The sequence below is a fragment of the Melopsittacus undulatus genome, chromosome 10 (genome assembly GCF_012275295.1).
Source record: "Melopsittacus undulatus isolate bMelUnd1 chromosome 10, bMelUnd1.mat.Z, whole genome shotgun sequence".
In the NCBI taxonomy this organism is placed as follows: Eukaryota; Metazoa; Chordata; class Aves; order Psittaciformes; family Psittaculidae; genus Melopsittacus; species Melopsittacus undulatus.
The window spans coordinates 13,118,550-13,139,599 of record NC_047536.1 but is presented as its reverse complement, the minus strand read 5'-3'; the positions used below and the strand labels follow the sequence as shown (position 1 = coordinate 13,139,599).

The following is a 21,050-nucleotide window of genomic DNA, read 5'->3' as shown; positions in this document are numbered from 1 at the left end:
ACCTAACTGCAGGATTGCATAACTTCATCTTGCACCTAAATGAAACAAACTATACAATGTCCTCAAAGCAGCACATCCCCACCTCCAGCCTTTCCCCTTAGCAAAGAACATGTACCAGGCTGCCCCACACTTCATATAGAGCACACAGCTGGGGAATGGATCATCACAGCACAGAGCAGGTGAAAACTATTCACCCACACGTGGAGAAAGGCCAAAAGGCAAGGAGGGAATGACAAAGCCCAGCCCTGACAGCAGCACCCATCAGCCTGGATTAAATGCAGTCACAAATTTGACCTGAAAGCCACGGTTTATAGATGTACACACACAGCACCTCCCTGTAACAGCAACAGCAAAGAAATGACAGCTCTGTTCATTAACCTCAGTGGGTTTATTTCTGTAAGATATTAACTTACATATGAACTTACATATGAACTTACATATGAACTTACATATGAACTTACATATTAACTTTTCATATGAAAAGACTACTTCATCAGGGTTCCATGTGGGCAATTGTATTTGGAAGTCTGCACAAAACCTGCCCTGTTAATGGCTTTTAAAAGACCTACATGAAATAAGTCAGTGGCACAGGTTTGCAGACAGTGCCTACCAAAACCTTAACCTGGAGAGTTTTCCATACACTTACTAGATGCTGGACCACCTAAACCAACATAAACAGAGGAGTGCTCTGTGGAAGGGGCTTGCTCTGCCACCCACAGTGGTGGCTGGTTTTCATTACCCTTATTTTCTTCAGGAATATCTGATTACAGGGAGAAACCTTCTAGTTTTCCGTGTGATGTTTGCTTCGGAGGTGGAATCGAGGGCCAGACTTCAGCACTGAATATCTATGTTCCTCCCCAGTCTTCACATGGATGATGAAATGTGACACATGAATGAGTTGTAAATTAAACTCTTGACACGGGAGAGCTCTAAAAAGCACTCCAGAAGCAAGTACCATCCTGATAGGAACACTGAAGAGCTTTGATGAAGATACCCAATGGCCACCAGCAGCCTGGCAGCAAGGAAAGCCAGGCTTGTTTTCCATGGCAAGTGGGCCTGTCAGTTAACCAGTTGTTTTCACAACAGGGCAAGTACCAATGTACTCCCCCCTCCCATGGGCACAACTCCCACTGCTAACCTGGTACATATTCAAACATCATTTCTGTGCTGCCCCTAATGCTACAGCAGCAATGATCTCCTGTAATCTTTAAATCCCTAAAACTCTACTCTTCTATCACGCTGGCAAAGATAACTCTTTGTGTGCCAAGTCCCTTCTCTTGTCCTCCACTAAGATTACAAACTCTGGGCAGTTTAATCTGCGTATATGCAGCACAGAGGAAAATGAGCTCATGGTCCATTAGGGGAATTTCTAGGTTCTATAAATAATGATAATAAGGTGATGGTAAATTACAGCATAAAGAAAAGAAGTGATACCTGCAAAACTGCTGAGGTAGCAGGAGAAGCAGACTGCAAGAAAAGGGGAATTCACAAACCATCCCTCGGTGCCCCAGCTTATGTGTGCGTCTAGGACATTTCAGTTCCTTTCCAAGCCCTTCCAGAAGGCTGACATTTAAGCCTGGAAAGTGAGTCTTCCATAGGCCAATTACAAGTGTGATAAATGGGAATGAATCTCATCTGTGTCTGTGGAAAAGAGCTCAAGCAGCCAGTGGGACAGCACAAACTATGGAGGCTGCTGTAATTACAGGTAGAAGGCAGTGGTTAGGAACAGAGGTGCAAATGGAGCCTGATCTTCTGGCTCTTATCAGTTTAAGGTATTGATGATGTTATCACCAAGGAGATAAATATGGGCTGACTTGAGCACAGGCTGCTATCGTCAGTGATAAAAAATATCTCTGTTTTACACTGCAGTCATAAAAATCAATGGTAGGTAGGTTTTTAGCTCTGATCCTGTCCTATCAAACAATAACTTTTGTATATATGTGTGTGATCTTTCTGGTTGCTGGCAGGAAGAAGCTATTAGAAGTGTTCCTTCTCCTTAAGCTGCTAGAGACGGCTCCAGCTCACATGTGTGGAGCAGACACGCAGCTCAGCTGTGCTCTGCATGGGCAGTTAGTGAAGTTTCTGCCCCATTATTCATGGGCCCTGGAGAGAGCACCTGATGCTTCTGGTATTTCAAAGTCCACTGAATCAGCTCAGCGGCCAAAATGAAACCACTGTGTTTATCGGGGCATAACAGCTATAGCTGTGATTAATGCTCCTGCTGCCTTGTGGAAACAAACAGATGTCATTAGCTAGCTAAGGGCAAAGCTACACATTCTTCACCTCTGCTTTACAGCAGTGTAAAAATCAGTGTTCATTTGAAACTCAGTGCTTCCCCAGGGAAAAAAAAACAACAGTTTCTACTGCAACAACCTGATGATTTATAATGAATATTTAAGAGAACTAAAACATGAGACTGTCAAACAATCCACTGATGGTCTGGCTTTTGAAGAGGTTGGTGAAATTAATCTACTACTGTCCTTGAACATTGTGTTTTACTGAAAGGGTCTTTAATGTCTGCAATGCTTGTGCACATGCATCTGGCACATGTGGGTATGCCAGAACCTCACTCAAACATAGCTGCTATTCATAACTCTTCTGTAAATGTGTCCAAGCACCAAGGAACCTGAAGTCCAGTAAAGAGTCACAGTCAGGGTGATAAACTGGCTTTGGCAGTGAGTGTGGCTTAAAGGGCTCTCTCTTTCCTCCTTCATTCCCTCCCCAGCTCCCCTGCAAGTCACAAGGCTTCAATTCTGCACACAGGGATTGTTGTGGCTGTGTTGGATCAGTAAATCTGTCCAGGAGAACTGGGCTTCAGAGGAAGATAATCAATGGCAGCATAAACTTCAGCTTTCTCCCTCTTTGTTACAGGCTACTGCAGAGCAAAGGGAGTCTGATTTATTAGAAGCTGCTCAAGAGTATAAACACATCCATGGGAAGATTTTAAGCCGTTACTAACATGGAGAATCCCCACATTTCTCCAGCCATTCTTGGAGTACTTCAGTTCCTATTTATGCCCTGAAAATGATCCCATTTTCTGAAGGGTTGAGCAGCCCACACACCAGAGTCAAATCAACTAGATCCACTTCCACAGGTCTAGACCAACCAACTCAACCTTAGCCATAACACCCTTTGAAAGCCTCCCCAGCATGTAACCCAGTCAGACATCAGGATGAACGAAAATAAACTAAGAAGCATTATGCTTGACAGTGAGGTGAGGAGCAGTAGTGTTGGTGGTCCCCAGCCATCAGCACAGCAGCTCCTAGCCATGGCCAACAGAGCATGAGGCAGTTTGTGTTTGGTTTCTCCTTGTCATTACAGCTGGGAAAGGTGTCTGATAGACTGGTTCAAGCTGAATGTGTCTGGACTTTGACTTCCCTGCTTAGATTTCCAACAAGACGGCTAATAAATGCGGATGAGTTTTATGACCAGGCCACTAGACTATGCAGGGATGTCTCAGTCAGGGCTGGGTTTAAGCCTACAGTTAAATTGTGTCCTCTCCTGAACTTATCAGTCTACTTAGTTTTCAAAAGGTACATGTTTAGCAATACCCTCTTCAATCCAGTGTGTACACAGAAATATCTAAGGCTGTTCTGGCACTCACCACGCTGAATACTAGTTCAGGATTTGCTATGCCTTTAGCACCCACAAGTACCACTCATGTCCTGTTGAGCCCTGAATTGCTCAAGATAGGCTTAATTGTTCTCAGCTTGTCCAGTGGTTTCAGCAAAGTAAAGCAAATCCTTGCTTTTTGCTGGGTTATTTTCCCACCATTTCAGCTCCCTGGCTGGACCCACCACGGGATCTAATGGCATCAAAAATCAGTGCAAAGGAGAGAGCAGGAAGGTACATGTGGAAAAGGGCAGGTTAGAGGGCAGCTTAAACTGTCATGGAACAGCAGAAATACATTTATTTGAAACTAAGAGAGAGTGGGACTAATCCACAACACCCTCAAACCAGCTCAGAAGCCTTAAAATGTGGAAGGTGGATGATGAGTTCCATTTCACCGGATCACTGACAGCAGAGCTCTTATCAAAACCAACTGCCATGAAAACACATTCCTAACAAAATAAAACTGAATCCATCCTTTTAGTTATGCTCAGCTACAGGAGTCTGTGAGGATTTCTGATGCAACCAACACTGCTCTATTGGGAGCACACTCCACAGATACTGACACTGAAAAGCACTCTGCTTTCTGGATGCCTTGCCTCAGACTGGAGGCAAAGATGTGCTGTGTGCTGGCATGATGGTACTATCCTCATAGTTACTTCTCTCCCAAGTGTATATTGCAATCTATAGGGAAGGAAATGTGAGAAATACATTAACAGAAAATGAAACCCAGCTTCTTCTATTAGCTTATTACTGCTAAACCCAGTAATATTAACTTTATATACTCTATCCACAAACAAGCATGGATTTAGTTAAACCAGCTGACGCTAACTTGTCTGCCCAGCTCCCTCTGGAGGCTGCCACTCACTGTAGCTTTATAATTTACCCTGCAAAAAGGTTAACTCTTCCAGCAAAGGTTTTGATTGTAATGATGCTTTCATGGATGAAGGCATCAGCCTAAATGCAGCCAATATGGGGGTTAAGTACCCAGCTGCAGATCTTTGTCTTTGATTTCTAATCAGGAAGAAGCCTCCCTCCCCTTTTACAGCTGCAACAAATATAAGGGATCAGGCTCAGGAGCTCTCTTTTAACTTGAACGTTTTAGGGGAGCACTGTTTTGGCTGTGACCCTAAAGAGCATGGCGGGTACCTGGAGAATCTGTGTTTGCTTCTACTGCTGCCTTCACTGGCTTTCTTTTAGCATCCAGGGCTCCCCTCACTCCAGGGCACGCGTAGCCTCTGAGGACACCAGCAGCGAGCTCAATCCGTGGCTGTGGCTGCCCAAAGGTGTCAGACGTGGCTATGCCCTCCTGCCTCCCCTCCTCAAGGTGCTGTCGGACCGGGAGCACCAGGTCTGGGAAAGTGAGGCCCCCAGGCTGCAGCCGGACTCCAGAGCCCTTCGGTACATGAAGAGGCTGTATAAGATGTTTGCTACCAAGGAGGGAATCCCAAAAGCTAACAAAAGCCACCTCTATAACACTGTCCGGCTTTTCACTCCCTGTTCTGAATGCAAGCAGCGCCCCAGGGCCCTGATGAAAGGTAGGTGTGCAGGGACAGGAGCTGATGAGGTTTAAATGGGGGGTTCTGTGTGTTCTCTGCTTGCAGGGTAACATAAAAGGTCTTATTTTTAGAGCCGTTGATATTTTAATCCTGATGGCTCTTCAACTGCAGGAGTTTTTCATAACCTGCTTCTTGCTGAATGGCATTAGATAGTTTGGGAAATGCCCCATCACTGGTGCTATGTTCTAAATGATACCACTGTTTCAGGCTGACCCTTTATTCTTTGAGAGAGAGAAAACTACAACCAGTTCTAGATAACATAAGAAAAGTAGGAAAAATGGTTAGGCACAATGGGCACCATGTTTCCTTCTGCTGCCCATCTCAGTTTTGGGTTACTCAAGGCCATAAAAACAGAACCCTGCAACCAAGTGCTAGAATCTCATTGCAAGATGGCTTTCCTCCTTGCCTTGTATGTTTGCTGGGGAAGAATCTGCTGCTGAATCATTTCTGTTTCTCCGTTACATTATAGTATTTGTGTCTAGGTGGATATTAAGACTCACTAACTCTCCAATATTGCTATTTCCCTCCTCAGGAGACATTCACCTGCTGGATTTATTCTTCAACCTGGATCGTGTCACTGGTCTCGAACACTTGCTCAAGTCTGTCCTGCTCTACTCCTTTGACACCTCAGTTCCTATCTCCTCTTCAGTTACGTGCATGTGCCATTTATTTGTCCAGGAGCATGATCTTGCTGGCCAGGTCTGCCCCAGCGTTTCACATGCTGTAGCTTTTAGCCTGCACTTTGAAGTCAGAAAACACAAGTGGGTTGAGATTGATGTGACTTCTTTTCTCCAGCCCCTAATCGCTACTAACAGGAGGAATATTCACATGGCTGTGAACTTCACTTGTCTGATGGGTGATCCACAACAGAGCACTAACCTGGAAAATCCTGTTAACATGGCACTGGTTCCCCCTTCTCTTCTTCTTTACCTGAATGATACCAGTGAGCAAGCTTACCACAGGTGGAACTCACTGAGGCACAGAAGGAAAATCCCAGTGCGGCCCAGGCAAAGGAACAGTCTGCTTGGTGACCCTTTGGGTGACAAAGGAAAAGAGACTTCAGAGGGCAAAAGGGCCTCTCGACGGCGGAGAGATGGGAATGGGAAAGATGCACCAGCGACTTCACCCTCTGATCTGAGTGAGTACTTCAAACAGTTCCTGTTCCCTCAAAACGAGTGTGAGCTTCACAACTTCCGCCTGAGTTTTAGCCAGCTCAAATGGGACAAATGGATCATAGCACCACACAGGTACAGCCCCCAATACTGCAAAGGTGACTGCCCGAGGGTCGTTGGGCACCGTTACGGCTCTGCTGTGCACACCATGGTACAGAACATCATCTATGAGAAACTGGACCCGTCTGTCCCGAAGCCCTCCTGTGTTCCTGCCGAGTACAGCCCACTGAGCGTCCTAACCATAGAGCCTGATGGCTCCATCGTCTACAAAGAGTATGAAGACATGATAGCTACTAAATGCACTTGCCGGTAGTGGGTGAACCCCAATTGGTTTTACTCGGGCTTTGGGTGTTTTGGCATTCTCAATGTAGTTGCAACTGTAATTAATTGAATAGTGTTTGTGTAGTTCTAATAGCTCTGTAAAATCCCTTAGGATTTAGTATGGAGTCAGTAGAAGGTGAGTGCAACATAGCACTTATTTTTGTAGCCACTCGGTCTTTCTGGAATGTGAAATGAAATGTAAATAATACCTTTTTATTGGAATAACTTTGCATTTAAAATGGCAAAGAGATTTCAACTACCAGATGTCTATTTTAAGCTGTTTTCTTACAGATTCAAAAAGAGAAATAAATGCCTATCTTGCATACCACTTGCATTCAATGCCTTTGAACTCTCATTTGCATTTGAAGCCTCCTCACTGAGGGGATTCATAGAATCCCAGGTTGGAAGGAACCTTAAGGACCACCAGGTCCAACCTTTCTAGGCAAACATGACTTAGACTGATGTCCTGGCACCCTGTCCAGCTGGAGCTTAACAATGTTGTGTTAGGGAATCCACTGCTTCCCTGGGGCGAACATTCCAATGGCAGGTTGTTCTCACTGTGGGGAAGTTTCCTCTTGTGTCTGGTTAGAATCTCTCCAAGGGTAACTTGTGCCCATCCTTTCCCTGATTCCTTGTAAAAAGGGAACCTTCCTCTGCTTTGTAATCATCCTTTAAATACTGGAGCATAGAACCTCAGCCTGGTTTGGGTTGGAAGGGACCTCAAAGCTCACCCAGCTCCAACCCCTGCCACGGGCAAGGACACCTTCCACTGGAGCAGCTTGCTCCAAGCCCCTGTGTCCAACCTGGCCTTGAACACTGCCAGGGATGGGGCAGCCACAGCTTCTCTGGGCACCCTGTGCCAGCGCCTCAGCACCCTCACAGGGAAGAGCTTGTGCCTAAGAGCTCATCTCAGTCTCCCCTCTGGCAGGTTAAAGCCATTCCCCTTGGCCTGTCCCTACAGGCCCTTGTCCAAAGCCCCTCTCCAGGTTTCCTGCAGCCCTTTTAGGCACCGGAGCTGCTCTAAGGTCTCCCCTTAAGGAGCCTTCTCTTCTCCAGGCTGCACAGTTCCAACCTTTGGATCACCCTTGTGTCCCTGCTCTGACCCTCTCCAGCCCGTCCGCAGCCTTCCCGCACAGCAGGTCCCAAAGCTGACATGCGACTGCACCTCCGAGCAGGCTGCGATAACGGCTCCTTCACCTGCGCTGGGGATGCCCCCGCCGGTACCGCAGCACGGCGCAGGCACCGCTCCCCCCGCAGCGCCGGGTGAAGCATCACCCGCCCCGGAAAGGGAAGCACCGTCCCCGCTTCCTCTTCCTCTGCGGCGGCGGGGGAAGGTGACCGAGCGGCCATGGGGATCCACTTCGGGAACCTGGCGCGGGTCCGCCACATCATCACCTACAGCCTGTCTCCGTTCGAGCAGCGCGCCTTCCCCAACGTCTTCTCGCACGGGGTGCCCAACGTGTGGCGCCGGTTCAGCTCCCAGGTCTTCAAGGTGGTGCCCCGTGAGTACAGCGGCACCGGGGCCCTCCATCCGTTATCCCTTTCCCCCTCAGCACCGGCTCTCCGTGTGGCAGCAGCCTTGTGTAGCGCTGTTTGCGGGCACAGGAGGGCTGTGCTCATGGCAGTGCGGCTTGTGAGGGCTCTCCTCTCCTTTCCTTTCCAGCCTTCGTGGCAGCCTATCTCCTGTATTCCTGGGGAACCCAAGAGTTTGAGAGGCTGAAGAGGAAGAACCCCGCTGACTATGAAAACGACCAGTGATTGAGTGAACACGGATGTCCTTCTCTCGCGGTGTTACCACTTCGGTGTTGTTGAGCTTCTCCACATGACCAGAAGGGTATTAAGAAGGAGATAAGTCTCGTCTAATAAACTTTGCCCTGTGACTTTGCGTGAAATCTTGTGAGTCTTGGGATGCTTAAGGTGAGCAGCATCAAATCTGTGTCTGGTTTGCTCTGTCCAGGGAGATAATCAATCGGGTTAAAGTTCTGTATGCTCAGATGCTTTTATCTCAGAGCATTTCTCAGTATAACTAACACAGCAAGGGGTGCCTTCAGCTGGAGGTGACTTGAAATAACACCTCCTACCTCCCTGCTGTTTGTCTTTCCATCCCTGGCTTCATCCCCTAGCCTTGAGATCTGTGAAAGGCAAACAGCCCCGCTACTGTGTGAGCTGGCTGTGGTCAGGGCTGAGCATGGACCTCGACCCTGTGCAGAGGCTTGTTCTTCACCAGGAGCCCCATGCAGGGACAGTGGGTACACACTGCACCCCAGTGGGTACACAGTGCACCGGGAGTGCTTTCATCACCATGCAAGAAAGGGATTTTTCCCTGCATGAGAACAGGCGGTCCCAGGAGCAACCTCCCCAGGGGTGTCCTCCGCTGGGGGGTTTATGGATGGGGCAGGCCATGGTGCCAGATGGCTTCAGCCTGGTCCCTTCCCATGGGAGACTGGGCCAGGCAGTACTTCAAGGTCCTTTCCAACCTGGGCTATTCCGCGACTGAAATTACCTGGTTATATTCATTGATTAACTGTAGTTCTGCTATTGATTCCTATTAACAGAATCATAGAAACAAGACCATTTGATACCTGAAGATGCTTTAAGAACAACTGCTTGTAGTAAAGTGACTCAAGTATGGGACAAAGAAATTCACCCTGTGGCTTTAAGTGAACAAGCTTCACTGTTCTCAGTCCAAACAGCTGACTGGTTCCCTTATCCTGCTTTTCCCTTTCAGCTGACTGCCTCAGGCTCCTGCGCCACACAAAGCAATACATTTATCTCACTGTTGTGCTCTTCCTGCAGCTGGTACCAAGGATTTATCTTATCCAGTGTGGGAGTGACATTTACCTTGGTTCATTTCTTGGTGTGCTCAGTCCTGGGCTAACTGGAAGACAAGGATGCTCGGGCTCTTCCTGCAGGAAGATGGGGATTTTGCAGTTTTTATAGCTGAATGCTTTATTCTTTTGGGGCTCTTAAGCACATGGGAATAAGCTTAGTGTTAGGGCTGTTCCTACTGCTCCTGTGTTTACTCCAAGTACAGTGTGATGTTGGCATAAACAGGAGTTATACAAGTCCTAAATGGCTGGGGTTGGAATGGACCTTAAACACCATCTAGTTCCAATGCCCCTGCATCCTGCTTACCTACCCTCTGACAGCCCCCACCGGCAGTTGATGGGTAGCTGCAAGGGTGCCCTGGTGCTAGCTTTTCTGTCGGTAGCTTCCATAAACCCTCGTTTTTCACCACATTCCACCTGAAGGGCAGCAGCTCCGCTCGGTCGCTGTCCCAGTACACAGACAGCTGAACCATGTCCAAGCCAGCTGCCAGACAAGTGCAAACAGCGCAGCACGTTCCCAGCACCATCCCCTCAGCTGCAGTGTCAGCAGCGAGCAGGCTGCAGGCTGGGCCTCCTCACCCTTTGCTCCTGTCACAACCATGCCCAAACGCTGTCCTCTGTCCCTGCAGAGCTGTCCCCCGGTGCCGGTGTCCCCATGCTGCCTGCAGGGCCTGGCAGGGAGCCGGAGACGTGGCATTCGGGACAGCAGCCAGTGGGAATGTCAGGGCTGAGCAAGGTGTCTGGAAGTTTTCTGTCATTTATTTCTGACCTCCCTTTGGTAAATATTGGAAGTGGCACCGGAGCAAGCCTGTGGGTTTTTCTGTTAGAACCAGTGGCTTTTTGCTGACAACGTGCACTTGTCTATGTGGAAACACTTGGCTCAGTTTTCACCTTTCTCCTCCAGTTTCTTGCCCAGAGCACCCAGATTGCTGCCGGAAAGGGACATGCTGATGCTGTTGGTAACCCAGAAGGACACACAAGGATATGGGTTTATTGGCACAAAGTCCTGGTCTTACCTGGCCCAAAAAGCTGAGAAATGATGACAGAGAGAGGGTCTCGCTGTCAGAGCTGAAGCAGTTGTCACCTCAAATCCTGTGCTCCATGGCTGAAGGCTACTGCTGCTGCCTCTTGTCCTTACTCTGTTCTATGCTAGTGCCTGGTGGAAACAGCAAGAATTGGAATGAATTCTCCCATATCAGTTGTAGACAATAAGCTGGGAAGGGTTTTTATTTAATCCCAATGAAGTTTGGGCTAATCATCTGTAGACAGGAACCTGACAAACATGGGCATTATCTTAATCTAACTTGCCTTCCACGCTGGCACTTCTGCCTCCATGTTAAGCAATCACTGAAGATGGCAGCCTCTTATATACAGATTTGTATTTGCCATTCAGCAAAAGCAGACTTCACTATTTTATACGGTATCATGACCTAGCTTAAAACACAGGGTGCTCCAATCCCCACAAACACCTGACACAAATAAGCTGCTGGCATTCTCTTTATGCTACTCTGCAATCTCAAACTTCTTGTACCTGGCAGGTTGGGTGTACAGGGGGGAGCTGTGGGAGTCAGAGGCACAGCATCCGAGATGAGGAGCAGGAACCAGTGAGGTCCATGTACAGGCTGATCTTACCCCTGCTCTTCTCCCACCTGTCCCAGTGCTCGTAAGCTGCGGGGTTATTGAAGGCAAGCGGTAACACAGCTGTTCTTCAATGTTCTGTTCTCCGGGCTGTTGCAATCCCATTTCACAATGGGAAAAACTAACATTCCTCTTAATGACAAGCTGCTCACCCACATCAATGGGAGCAGTCTCCTTTACGAGACTGATTGTGAGTTACACTGTAAGGTGCAGACTGTGGCTGTGTCAGCTCATTGAAAGAAGCCACAGTCTTGCCACGTGGAGCAACTCTGTTCCAGAAACCCCTGCAGCAATCTCTCCTTTTAGGATTCACCATTTGGAGGTTGTCATCTTCCTCTGCACATCAGGATCCCTGGGAGAAGAGGTCTGTTATTTATCATGCATGACATACATTTTAATCCCCAAACTTATCTGACAAGTGTTCCTTCTGCTTTTCAAGCGCTGGGGCTGGGCAAGGCAGGTTGAGTAACTTCCTCATCATTCTTCCATGTACCAGGAATGAGAAGCAGAATCAAAAACATGATTCTCTGCTCCAAATAAGCTCACTCAGACAAAATATTCCCCAGCTGACAAACTCTAAGCTGCATACACTGCAGCTCTCATAGAAGCTAAATAAGGTCATGGCTTTTGATCTTTACCCTAACGCTTTGGGCCAGCCACCCTTTTGCATTCAAATCCACCATAGGGTTCTGGTAATGCATTAGGTGGGTTTTAAAGGAAGGAACAGTTGGCACAAGTGGTAAGCTGAGCAGACAAAGTACAAGTGGAAGGAGGGTAAATCATTAGCCAGAGAGACAGGCCTTGAACCAGATCACTGCAGCAGATGCTAATTTAGTAATTCCCTCCTGCTCCGAATCGAACTTTGTTCCTGCAATGACTGACAGCTGATGCAACGATAAGAGAATGAAGTCTATAAAAATCTAGCTGAGGCTTGGGAAGTTCTATTTGGGGCTCTTCTACCTCCTCCGCCCGAGGCTGGTCCCGCGGTCCAAGTGCCAGCCCACACTGGGAAGATGCACTGTTGGAAAATGCTGGTGGTCACCTTGCTCTGCTCACTGCTGCTCTGTCAGGTAAATAGAGACAAGGATTTACAGGGCTGATTCAAACGCTCAGAGACTTACCAAAACCTGTTATGATTTGCATGAATAAGAATAGCCGGCAGAGGTTAGAGGTGACAGCAGAGCTCCTTCAGAGCTTTCATGGTCACAAAAAACCTGCCTCGTGAATACCGTGTTCCTCTGAGATGTAACTTGGCAATAGTTCTGCCTTTCTTCCCAAAGAGATTAAAAACCATTGTTGATTTTTATGCTTACTTCTGTGGGGGTAGGATACAAGCACTATACTTCAACAGAGCACGTTATCAGCTCAAAATGAGAAAGATTTCAGGTTCTTCCCTCAAGACTTGAGCTCAGCAGCAGAATGACCAGCTGCTGCACGCTCTGACAGCCACCCTGACTCTCTTCCAGACACACTGTGCTTCCTTGAGCCAACCAGAGCCTCAGCTGGTGAGAGAGAGGAGGATGACACCCTTCTGGAGAGGCGTCTCGCTGAGACCTGTTGGAGCCTCGTGCAGGGACAACAGTGAATGCATTACAATGCTCTGCAGGTAACAGCCTCATTCATGTTCAGGCTCACTGTGATTTAGTATTAGGCAAAGTTCCCACCTATTCTCCCCAAATGAGGTATAGAGTTAATTCTGTGCATTAAAAAAGATACCAGGAATAGGGATGGGGCAATAGATTCAGACCTCCTTTGTAAGCAGTGCCACCAGAGCAGAGTCCAAGTGCCCCTGATGACAGCCCCTGGTCCTTTCATTGCCACCCCAGATAACCCATCTTCTGAAAGAAGAGCACAGCATTTGAGACAGCTTTTGGGTAATCAGAGACCTTTAAAATTAATCCTTCTTAAATGCAGTTCTGTTCACTCTAAAGTATATTAATTGAAAGCAGTATCTTACCCTAAATGAATCACTTTAAGATGATTACTTATGCTCACAGTTTAAAAGATGACTGAATATAAAAAGCCATTAGATGTGAGCAAATTGTCCAACTATGTCTATTTAAATTGATTAGTTACAATTACTACTTGGTGGCTGAAAGGTGATTTTGCATGGCACCTACTCTACACATACCAGAAAGCAATTTAAGATGGGCAGAACAGAGCCAGTTTCTGCTCTATGTACAAGACAGAAGAGCCGAGTGCTATTCTGGGTGCATTTGCAACACATATTTGGTTCTATTGATTAACTGTAACAGCAGGTACTGGAAGATCTCAATAGAACAGGGTTTCAACTGTGGGCGATTTCTACACCTCAGCCTGACCACACAGCTCTGTGTAACACCCATGTTGGAGCTGTAATGTAAAGCAGAGAACATAAAATGAATCAAGATGAACTGGGTAAAGGGGGGAATGCGACGTGCACAGCCCGTGAGCAGAACAGGAGCCCTGTTAAGGCCACGGCCAAGCTGGCAATGCCTGATGAGGTTTTCTTTTCCAGGAAGAACCGCTGCTTCCTGACAACAGCCGCTGAGTGACCCGTCCCCCTGAAGCCCACCCGGTGCTGTTATCACTAACAGTGAAGTATTTATTGACCCTTCAGAAGCGAGGACAGTGGATCCAGCAATAAGTGTATTTAATGTTTCTGCCCCAGGAACTGACTAAGGACTTCAAAGAGCTTGAGAGTGTTTCCTACCCAGGGCTGTACCGCTGCAGCACACCTCAGGATGGCTCTGGGCAAGCTCAATAAAAGGACCGTGCATCCCCTTTTTGGGTTTTTTTGTAATGGTTCATTACTGTTTTTTAAGGTGTGAATTAAAAACATCTGTTCAGCAAACTACCTTGGTTCTCCTTGTCTCCTGTGAGCAAAGTGTACAGGGAGGGCACAGCTGGCGTTTCAAGCAGGAGGGCTTAGCTCAAACTGGACTTTAGACACTTATCCTTCAAGCTGGCAAGTGCACAAAGCAGAGGACGCTTCTATCTCCTTTCCATCTCAACAGCTGAACTCTTATCAGCACCTCTGATAAAGGCCTGTTAGAAAGGGAGAGCAAACAAACCAATAATACTGATAGCATTTTAATATCCCAAATATATCCAGTGATATCTGGAAGGAAAAGTATTTACCTTTAATTACTTCTAATCAAATTTACTTTAATACGTGTCCTAGACTGACTTTTGCCACTGGAGCAGCTCCCATTTTAAAATAAATGGATCAAAAACCAGTTTTGATCTGTCACACGTTAACTCAGGACTGAAAGAAACAAAACCACCTTTGATTAAGACCAGTATCAACCAGTGTAGGATGCAAACTGCCTTTTCCCTTTTGTTATACATAGAGCAGAAACCTTTGCTTAAGCCCAGTACCAGGGAGGAGGAGAGCCACACACCAGACACGAGCACAGTGGTTTTGAAGTTTAATACAGAAAATCTATTTGATATTTATTAAACTTAGTTTCTCCAGTTACAGTTTTGCATTGTACAAAGCATTTTAATGACACAGTAGTTAAAAAGATCTTTACAAATTGAAATGTGATACCCTTTTCTCCAAATATTTTAATTGCCATAAATTTGTTTAAAAATACACATTAAACGCATGTTTCAGACACTAAACTTTCTATAATCTCAATACCACAAAATACATAGAATATACTATACAGATGTGGAAAAAAATCTAGTTAGTATATAATACTTTGCTCACCATTAACAGCTTTATTACGTGAAATGCACATACTGACTTAGAAATCCTAATTTTGAGCCCCGAAGTACCCTTTGAAATTTCAAATGTATTGCAACAAATAAAATCACAGTCTGTGTTTTCTTCTTTTAGGTTTTGGTTGAAGACAGATGCCTAAATACTCTGATAGAAAACAAAATGTAACACATGGACTCGTCATGTACAAAGCATAAAACAGAGACATCCCATTAATTACTAACAGTACCTTTTCCGAGTGGTTAATAAGGGCTTCACTTATAAGTGACAGGTTCAAAGTGACCTTCCCCCACCCGCGAGCCCTCCCCCAAAAGAAAAACCCTTCTTCACCAAATAATAATTTCAAATAAGATAAAGGATTTGTTTTAATAAATATATAAGCACTTTATCCTCCATATACAAAATTTCTTAAAACAATTTTAAAAGGGGGGGGACCAGATACAAATGTCAGGAACTGTGCTTGCAAAAGTCATGCCTGGTCCTTAGAGTTGAGTCCTGGGGTGTGGGATGCCAGCGCAGCCCAGGGGAATGCGGCACCAGCCATCGGGCTTGCATATAAAAACTGGAGGCAGGAATGCCGCGTCCCAATCTGCCTGTATTGGCTCCATCAGCATGTGTGGAGTTACACCAGGAAGGGAAACACTTTCCTCAAGCTTCCAGATGGAATTAAACCAAGTGAAGCATTCACGTTAGACATCCTGTGGGAAACTCCACACTGTGCCACCACATCCACAACCCCTCCGAGCACCAGCCAGGAGCAGAGCTGAGGTTGCCCTTGGCCAGGGCAGAGCTGCTGCTCCATTGGGCTCCCACCGAGACCACAACATCCTGATGGCACAACCAGCCCTCACCTCCCACCCAGCACCGCTCGCTTCCAAAAGCCATCCCTGGAGGCATTCCAGGCCAGGCCAGATGTGGTTCTGGGCAACCTGATCTAGTGGAAGATGTTCCTGCTCATTGCAGGGGGGTTGGACTAGAAGTCCCTTGAAGGTCCCTTCCAGCCCAAACCATCCTATGATTCTAAGAAACAGCACCCCGGCAGCGCAGCCCAGTTCCTGCAAGTAAGGGAACTGGACATAAATCATGATTCCCCGATTGACTGAGTTTAACTTTCCTATGTAGGGGATTTGTCTCCCAGAACAGCTCTGGATTTGTCTGAGTTGGCTAGCAAAAGCTTTGGCTACTCTCACAGATGTCTAGCGTTCGCTTTGTTGCTTGGAAACACAGGGTTTTCCATAACACTGATTCATCAGACAGAGAAACCGAAACCCCGACCACAGTATTTGTCAGAAATGTAAGAATTTGGAAGCTGCTGACTCCCCAATGGGTAATTCAAACTGGACTTGCTCAGGCCCTTTCAATCCCTTAATATAAACACTGCAGTGACAGCAAATACCTGTTAGGTAAACTATTAAATACAGCAAAGGTAGTCTCTCTTCCTCCAGCAGCTTGCCACTTTGGCAAACCACCTCCTGATGTGCCTATGGCGTTAGTTTTACTTGCCCCAGGCAAGTGCTACATTATTCCTATGAAGTACTGACTCGGTGTGTTGGGGCCGTTCATAAATACAGTTGAGGGCATCTTTTTGTGATCACAGCAATCAAGCCTCAGCAATCTAAAGGAATATACATTGCACTCCTGTATAATATGCAATATTTATCACCAATAAGATGGTGATTCTGCACTCAATAAATAATATATCAATATAGTCAGTTGCACCATAATCTAAAAACAAGTATAACATATACTTTGGACAGACTGAGTTCATATATATATACATATATATTAAAAGACACATACAATACAAATTGCATACTGCCATCAAAAGCCAAGAAGAGCCACCCAGATGCTCTGCTTTATGGCTAATAGTTTTAAATCAAAAGAAAAGTCTAGGGCTGTTTCTCTCTGGTGTCCTCAATATTTGTTTAGACTTATTGACGGTTGCACCTTATCACCCAGGACCCTGAAGTCTGAGAGCGGATTCAGACAGCACTGATAGCTGAGCAAGCCTAGTCTGAGTAAGCCATTATTAAGATTCACCAACTAGGACCACAGTCAGCGAGGGAATTAAAATCACAGCATTGATATGTATTTAACAGACAAGTGTCTGGGGGATCCATCTGGGAAGGCAGGAGTTCAGGATTCCCTCATTTGTCACTAGTGCGACGCGTATTGGTACCCCAGTGACGTGTGTCACAGCTATGGAAGAACTGGGTGAGACCTGTCGCCTGCACTAGGACAGAGGGATGGAAGCCTATTGAGCACTTAGCTACAGAATCTGACAGAGTACATCACTTTCCTCCCGGAAACAACAGTACATCCCAAAATAAGGTGTGCTTTTGGAATGGGGAAGTTTATCCTTTTGAACTAGCCACAGATGCATAAGGCATTTCTTTTCAATTCATGAGGCCACCAATATCTCCTGTATGGCAGGTGGCCTGGGACAGTGCTCCAGGGATATTCCACCCCAAAAATCCACTGTCCAGGTGGGACACTTTCAACCAGTCAGGTCCACATTTTGACGTGATGTCCAGGGGCTGGTCTCTTTTCCCAAGTAACAAGTGATAGAACATGAGGAAACAGCCTCAAGCTGTACCAGGGGAGGTTTAGACTGGATATTAGGAACAATTCCTTCCCCAAAGGGTGGTCAGGCATTGGAACAGGCTGCCCAGGGCAGTGCTGGAGTCACTGTACCTGGAAGTGTCCACAAACCATGCAGATGAGGCTCTTAGTTACACGGTTTAGTGGTGGCCTTGGCAGTGCTGGGGAACAGTTGGACTTGATGGTCTTAAAGGTCTTTTCCAACCTGGTTGCTTCCTATGATAACATCCTGCAGTTGTTCAAAGACCATAAAGATCCACTGATCTAGGGATAAGTGATACGTTTTTAAGAGACCAATTGAACGTGACACCAAAAGGTATTTGTGGGACTCTAGTTAAGGAAAAGAAAAATAATTCCCAGAGATGAGCCCATTCCCGCTACTAGGAATGGTACCTGTGCACAACGGAGCAAGCCAGAACGCAGCCATGCCGGCTAGTACAGCACTACACAAAAAAGAAACAATGACTGCAACTTCTATGAAGGTATCTTTTATATAGCGTCAAAAGTGTGCTAGGCACTTTAGAGTATTAAAGGAAAACAAGTTGACAGTGTCCCATTAGCCAAGATGTGGAGTCTGAGGGTACAGATTCTATCTCAAACAGCAAACGCTAACAGAAACGTGACCTTGCACAGTGATTCAAGGAAAAGGATGTTCCAACAGACCTGAAGAGGAAATTCAGCTGTCATGGGAAGAGTCACAGGTCTGTTGCCCATGTATCCATCCATTTGTATGTAGCAAAGCTTTTCTGGAAGTACAAAACACGCTGGAACGCAAAGGAAGCTCTACGAATATGCAGCTACCTTTAGTAGGTTACTAATTGCAAAACTTCTAAACTCTTAAAGCCCATAGGACATACTGCAGTACTGAGAGCGTAGAATTCTATTCCTTCTCGCGAGGTTGCCGTGAGTTTGGCACTTAACTACAACTACACACAAAATTTAGTGCAATCATTTTCCTGAACATGCACGTTCATATCTGGTATGGAAGAAAAGGTGAAGTGGGAGAGAAAACAAAGCAGCATTCCACAATCTCACTCCAAAGGATTCAGAGTTGGACTCTTCAGAAGGAGACCACCGTAATGAGAAGTCAGTTTGCGTGACGGACACTAGGACTTTTAGAAAGGAAATGGAATTTTACCAGAGTACTGCAGAAGACCACTGCATACAGTATATACCTGGTCCTGCTGTAAAACATCTTGTAAACAGTTCATAAAATCTTCATCTAAAAGTAAGGCATAAGGCACACCAGACATGGTAGGGGCACTAAGCGATACTGAAAGCAGTAGCAGTTTAAACCTTTAACTCAGACAAGCACCTCACGTGGAAAGGTACTTTGGTTTTCACTTTTGAGAGCAGGCAACTGCAACTCCATCAACCACTTCTGTTGCACCAAGTCGCTCCCTCGCAAGTGAGTATTATGCTCCATCAAACATTAACGGGACCTTCATCAACACGGGGTAAATACAAGTTTTAAATCCATTCTGCATCACAACAGTCACTCTCCCTGTAATAGCAGGTGTGCTCCCACCCCACGACGGCTCTTGCACTGTCATCCTGTAGTGTCCATCACCTATCAGACCCTAAAAGGAAAAAATGGACCTCGGTTTCTAAAGATTCCTGGTTTCTCAGTCAATGGAAAAGATGCAAATGACAGTTCTGGTAGGAATTTAACTGCTGTTGGGTTTGTTCACCACAAAGTTCACCGACTCTGGAGGTGTCAGGAAACGACAAGCACGGAAACAAAAGGTATTTCAAATGAAGAGATGCAAAAAAGCACAAGATTGTCCTTTTCAGAAACCTTTCCTGTCTGCATCGCACCTGCCGGGCTGAAGCTCATTCCTACACCATTTCCTTGATCTCACATTGAACGCAAATCACTGTAATGTTTTGTGATTGTTATAGTGTTAATCCGTGTTTGGAAACTGCCTGGAAAACCATCCAAGTCAGATCCAGCTAAATACTTTTCCATATAAATTTCTTTATAATTCATTTAAATGAAGTATCTTACTACGTAGAAGAATATCTGGAACTTTTCTATTTAGTACAAATTCTGCAATAATAAATCTGTAGTTGTCATTTATTAGTTGACTCGTAGGCATTAGGCATGGAAAGAATGGTGTCCCTACACGTTAGAACCTATCAACCCTACTTCCTTTACAGGCTCTACCACCACAAGACATTACAGAGTAACGAAGCTCACAAAGTACTTAAATAAAGTGTCTATGTTTAATTTCTGCTAAGTACTTGAAAGGGTAAATTTAGGGAATAACTAAGAACTGCCCCAAAACCGGGCTGTTCAAACTTAAAATTAAAAAATTCAAATAAATAGGATTTAAATGGACTATTCCTGTATTGTGACTGGAATTCCAGTGATCTGCCCATGACAGATCAGCAAAACTACTCCTTTCTATGTAGCAAATTATAAAATACTTAAATAACTTAAACTGGGAATACTGAAGCAGTCCAATAACCAAATGATTTGGGGTTAAAACACAAAACACAAATGAGGATGGGAGACGTGTGAAAGCATTCTTTGCTCTTAGTGTCAACTAAGCAATGTGTTATGGCAGTCTTCCTTATTGACATGACACAGTGTTGTGGAGATAAATCAGAGGCAGCGAGAAAAATGTGTTTGAGTTTCCGTTCCTTCAGTTCCAAATATCACTTGGCATCCAGGCGCAACCAGTGTAATCCCTGACGGGTGTAACGCACTAGGTCTGTCATGATGCTCGAGTTAAAAACCAGAGGGCCCATAACTTTATCCAGTTCGGCAAAGAACTCTAAAAGAACAAAAACACAAGTTAAAGCTATGCATGTGCCTTTGCATGGGAAATATTACATCCAGCCCCCTATCTTTAATGGCTTTAAACTGACACACAACCAGCCTGGGGTTTCGCTGTAAACCAATTCCACCTCACTTCTGCAGAGGACCTGGTTAAGCATCCTGCACACCACTAACTGCAACGCCCCAGTTCAAAGCCCGTGAGCACCCTCTGGTACATCTGGTGTCCTAATCCTCCCCTGTCAGCTCTTACCTTTCTGTTCTTTAGACAGCTGTTCGGCTTGGTCCCATATTTCAGTGGCATAGAGGAAGTTGGATGTAACCTGGACGTAGCTGGCAGCCATCTGATGGATCCTCTGGGGGATCGTCACCGAGGACCCGCTTCCTGAAGGGTTGGCTGCCCCGGAAGAGTAATTTCCTGAATTCCCTGGAGACAGCTTTGGAGAGACTGGAGATGGCATACCCACGGGCTTGCTGCTTGTCCAAAGGAAACAGTCAATTGTAAAACACATATACACACACACATACTTTGGGCACACCACACCATAAGATGCCCTCTGAGAGCCCTCTTCCCACACCTAAAGCACTCCCACTTTGCACATCAACAGGTCAGGATTTGCCCTACAACACATGAAGTGCATGAGGTAGAAACAACTGCTGAGGATCCTCCAATTCCTTTGTGTTAACTTCACAGCCAAAACCTAACTGCCAAACCTCATCATCTCCTCAATCAGTCAAATCTTAAATTCATTGTTTAAATAAACAGAATCCTAAAGAATAATAATGAAAACATTCTAACTACATGGTAACTATTCAGCCATAGAATAGTGACCT

The 21,050-nt window shown here is 45.9% G+C and overlaps 4 protein-coding genes across 5 annotated transcripts in view; 3 read left to right on the top strand and 1 right to left on the bottom strand.

Moving 5' to 3' along the window:
- Positions 1 to 4,747: 4,747 nt before the first annotated feature.
- GDF9 (growth differentiation factor 9) lies at positions 4,748 to 6,653 on the top strand. Its single transcript, XM_005147283.2, has 2 exons — positions 4,748 to 5,147; positions 5,701 to 6,653. The coding sequence occupies exons 1-2, from the start codon at positions 4,748 to 4,750 to the stop codon at positions 6,651 to 6,653; spliced, it is 1,353 nt and encodes a 450-aa protein (XP_005147340.2).
- A 1,308-nt stretch (positions 6,654 to 7,961) lies between these two features.
- Positions 7,962 to 8,553, top strand: UQCRQ (ubiquinol-cytochrome c reductase complex III subunit VII). The gene is made up of 2 exons (XM_005147356.3): positions 7,962 to 8,163; positions 8,325 to 8,553. Exons 1-2 carry the CDS (start codon positions 8,010 to 8,012, stop codon positions 8,417 to 8,419), a joined length of 249 nt encoding a protein of 82 aa, XP_005147413.2. The 5' UTR covers positions 7,962 to 8,009; the 3' UTR covers positions 8,420 to 8,553.
- A 2,972-nt stretch (positions 8,554 to 11,525) lies between these two features.
- LEAP2 (liver enriched antimicrobial peptide 2) lies at positions 11,526 to 13,873 on the top strand. The gene is made up of 3 exons (XM_034066569.1): positions 11,526 to 12,197; positions 12,594 to 12,733; positions 13,625 to 13,873. The coding sequence occupies exons 1-3, from the start codon at positions 12,141 to 12,143 to the stop codon at positions 13,659 to 13,661; spliced, it is 234 nt and encodes a 77-aa protein (XP_033922460.1). The 5' UTR covers positions 11,526 to 12,140; the 3' UTR covers positions 13,662 to 13,873.
- A 651-nt stretch (positions 13,874 to 14,524) lies between these two features.
- AFF4 (ALF transcription elongation factor 4) overlaps positions 14,525 to 21,050 on the bottom strand; it is a 51,372-nt gene continuing 44,846 nt past the window's right edge. For both annotated transcript variants that reach the window (XM_034066627.1, XM_034066628.1), the window contains exons 21-22: positions 20,470 to 20,690; positions 14,525 to 20,214 (exon numbers count right to left, since the gene is read on the bottom strand). In XM_034066627.1, the coding sequence (XP_033922518.1) occupies positions 20,096 to 20,214; positions 20,470 to 20,690 (340 nt within the window). In that variant the 3' untranslated portion in view covers positions 14,525 to 20,095. The remainder of the gene's footprint in view (positions 20,215 to 20,469; positions 20,691 to 21,050) is intronic.